This window comes from Octopus sinensis, unplaced genomic scaffold (assembly GCF_006345805.1).
Source record: "Octopus sinensis unplaced genomic scaffold, ASM634580v1 Contig13153, whole genome shotgun sequence".
NCBI lineage: Eukaryota > Metazoa > Mollusca > Cephalopoda > Octopoda > Octopodidae > Octopus > Octopus sinensis.
The window spans coordinates 72,117-75,040 of record NW_021832852.1 but is presented as its reverse complement, the minus strand read 5'-3'; the positions used below and the strand labels follow the sequence as shown (position 1 = coordinate 75,040).

Sequence of the window (2,924 nt, the reverse complement as noted above, 5' to 3'; positions counted from 1 at the left end):
CCCATTGTACTTTAGAAATAATTAATAACCAAAATGGAAACCAAAAATGAAAATCCCCAAAACAAAACGAACCTTCATCTCGACAGTCTTATCGAAGAATATTCAAAATTGTGCAAATCTCATGCAGCAGAACGAGACACGTGGATGCAAGAACTTTCAAAATTATCTGAGGAAAGTTCTAGAAAACAGTAAAAATTAAATCAGTGTTTATTTTAGGCAAGAACTGAATGAATTAGAACTGAAATGTACTTGTTTGAATATGCTGGAAGAATCACTAGAAAAAACAAAACAAGAATTGTCCCAAAGAGATTTCGCGTTTAGAGACCAACGAGAAAAATTTTTGAGTCTACAAAAAGTATTTTAATAAAAAAATACAAGAATTTTACAATTGGAAATGAAGATACGGTTGCCTTTCTACAGGAAGAAAACACAATTTTACTTCAAGAACAAACAAACATGAAATCACAACTCGAAAACAAGGACCGAGAAATAAATTCACTTCGCATACAAGTTGAGACTGTTTTTTAATCAACAAACATGATAGATTGCTAAAAACGAACAAAAAATCAAAGAATTAGAAGCTTTAAATCAGAAATATATCCACGATTACGAATTTATGTATTCCACATCTAAAAACTATTCCAACGCTCTCGAGAACTTGCAGGACTCAAAAATTGCTCTTTACACTACGCTCTCTCCACTGTTTGCAACTGCAGACGACAATCGTCTGGAGACCTCCGAAAACTTGGTTAGACAACAAAAATCTGATTCGGACGTAAAAATAAACATTGATAACCGTTTGATTGATTATAAAACAACTTTATTTAGACACGAGTTTATCTGAGGATGAGAACTTGGAAAATCAAAAAATAGAAGAAATCGATTTTCCAATCAAGTTTAAACATGGACTTAAAAAATCGATTTTAGAGATTTCGAGAAATTTGAACAACCTGAACATGAGATGTCCTATCAGTCCGAACCTGTATTTTACATAGCTCTTAAAATCTTTAGTGCACTGCAGAAGGTGTTCCTGGAATTGTTATTGAATGTGAGTTGGACAGTTTGGGTGAACTTGGTCCTGAAAATATAGGAGAGACTTTCGAAAACTTGAAACCAGAAGTTTGAATCGTCAAATGTTATGATTTTCAGAATTCTGGAATCAGAAAGGCTAAAAAAGTGACATTTGATTCAGAATCTACGGACGACGAGACTGTCCGACTCGAGGCGGTCATCCGGGGCAAGGATATGGTCAATGACGCTTTAAAAACACAAATTCGAGAATTGGAAAAAAAATTATCAAAATATCCCGAAAGACAAACAGAAATACAAAATGTAATATTGTTGTATTAAAAAAAAGAATTTCGACAATTTTTCGGACCAAGTTATGACTGAAGAAATACAAACCGCAAATAAACCAGAAAAAGACTATTTCAACGTTGAAAATGAAATCAATGAAGAATTCATTCTTCAAGCCAACAACCAAGAAATTATTTCTTCTGAAGAACATCAAGAATTGGTAGATGACCTGTCTAATCGACTTTACTTAACTCAAATGGAACTCCAAGTATGTCTAGATATATAATTGGTAGAATTTGAAAGACGACTATGCCGACGCTTTGTATATGATTTCTGATTTGAATGCTCAAACTGAAATCTCAGAGTCTAATTGGCAGGCAAGAATGACAGATTTGAAGGAAAATATGCTTTTTTATGAACAGGAGATTAATGTAAAATAAAAACTAATATTTTTAGAATCTGAAGGATTGTATTCAAAAAAATAATGATATATATAATGACAAAATTAACGAAAAAGAACAAGAAAATCAAGTAAAATTATACTTGTGTGATTATTAAGAATATTCTTGAACAATGTTCAATCCTTAAAAGAGAATTAAACGAATTGATAAAAAGAAACAAATTTGAGAACGAGGAGATTGCGAATGAAAAGGACTCCCAGATTAGAGTAGACAAATTGAATCAAATTTAGGAATTGCAAACCGCTTTTTCCAGCGCAAAAGAAATCACAGAAAAATTGGAAATAGAAAAAGATGAAAATCAAGTAAAATAACAAAGCTTATTTTATTAGAAACTAAAGTATCATATTGACGCAATCATGACAGATTACAACAACGTCAAAATTCTAAACGAATCTCTTAGTTGTGAAGTAATGAACTTGAAACAAGAACTCAACAACAAAACTGAAAAACTTGAAGTACTTCATTTTTACTATTTTTTAAGGAATTACAAAAATTGGAAAATTCTGATATGAGAACAAATAAAGAGGAGTTGAATTTGAGTATTCGTAGGTTTATTGGATTTTAGACTGCCAGGAATTTAACGGACAGTTGGACGGGCTAATCGTGTCTCAGAGGGAAATGAAGAACGAGTTAGTTGACTTAAAAAACAAATTAAAGTTCAAAAATGAAGAAATATATGTATTTTTTGCATAGAAACTGAATTTTAGGATTTATGTCAAATGTCAGGATTTTTAGACAGCGAATCTGAAAAACTTGCCAAATCAAGGAGCCTTCTTCAGGAAGAAATAATCAAAGTTCAAAATGAAATCGAAAACAGCCAAACTCGATTTGAAATAACCAGAAAAGATTTTACAAGCGCAGGAGAAAACAAATACAACTTTGAAAACGAACCATCTCTCCAAGCAAATTTTGTAAACGAAACACCCTGTAAAGAAGCGATTCGCAATCAGGACTATTTGGTGAGTTTTTTGTGAGGTTGAGATGTTAGAACGTCTCAAATGAGCTGAACTTGGCTAAAAACGAATTGAAAATATTGAAGGGAGAGGTTGATTCACAAGAATTAAAATGTGGCAAATATGAGATTATTTTGAAAGAAAAAGAAGCAAAAATAATCGTTTTTTATTTAATAATAGTTTTAAAGGCTTTGGAAAATGAAATATCTCGTAT

At 31.7% G+C, this 2,924-nt stretch overlaps 1 protein-coding gene across 1 annotated transcript; it reads left to right on the top strand.

The window, feature by feature from the left end:
- The first annotated feature begins 237 nt into the window (after nucleotides 1-237).
- LOC115229599 lies at nucleotides 238-1,046 on the top strand. The gene is made up of 5 exons (XM_029799928.2): nucleotides 238-510; nucleotides 545-797; nucleotides 829-895; nucleotides 928-972; nucleotides 1,022-1,046. Exons 1-5 carry the CDS (start codon nucleotides 457-459, stop codon nucleotides 1,044-1,046), a joined length of 444 nt encoding a protein of 147 aa, XP_029655788.1. The 5' UTR covers nucleotides 238-456.
- The last annotated feature ends 1,878 nt before the right edge of the window (nucleotides 1,047-2,924 follow it).

Coding starts and splice junctions, on each gene's coding strand:
- LOC115229599 (XM_029799928.2), top strand. CDS start 457: ATGAAATCACAACTCGAAAACAAGGACCGAGAAATAAATTCACTTCGC. Junction 798..828: donor AAAAATAAACATTGATAACC/GTTTGATTGATT, acceptor AACTTTATTTAG/ACACGAGTTTATCTGAGGAT. Junction 896..927: donor GAAATCGATTTTCCAATCAA/GTTTAAACATGG, acceptor AATCGATTTTAG/AGATTTCGAGAAATTTGAAC.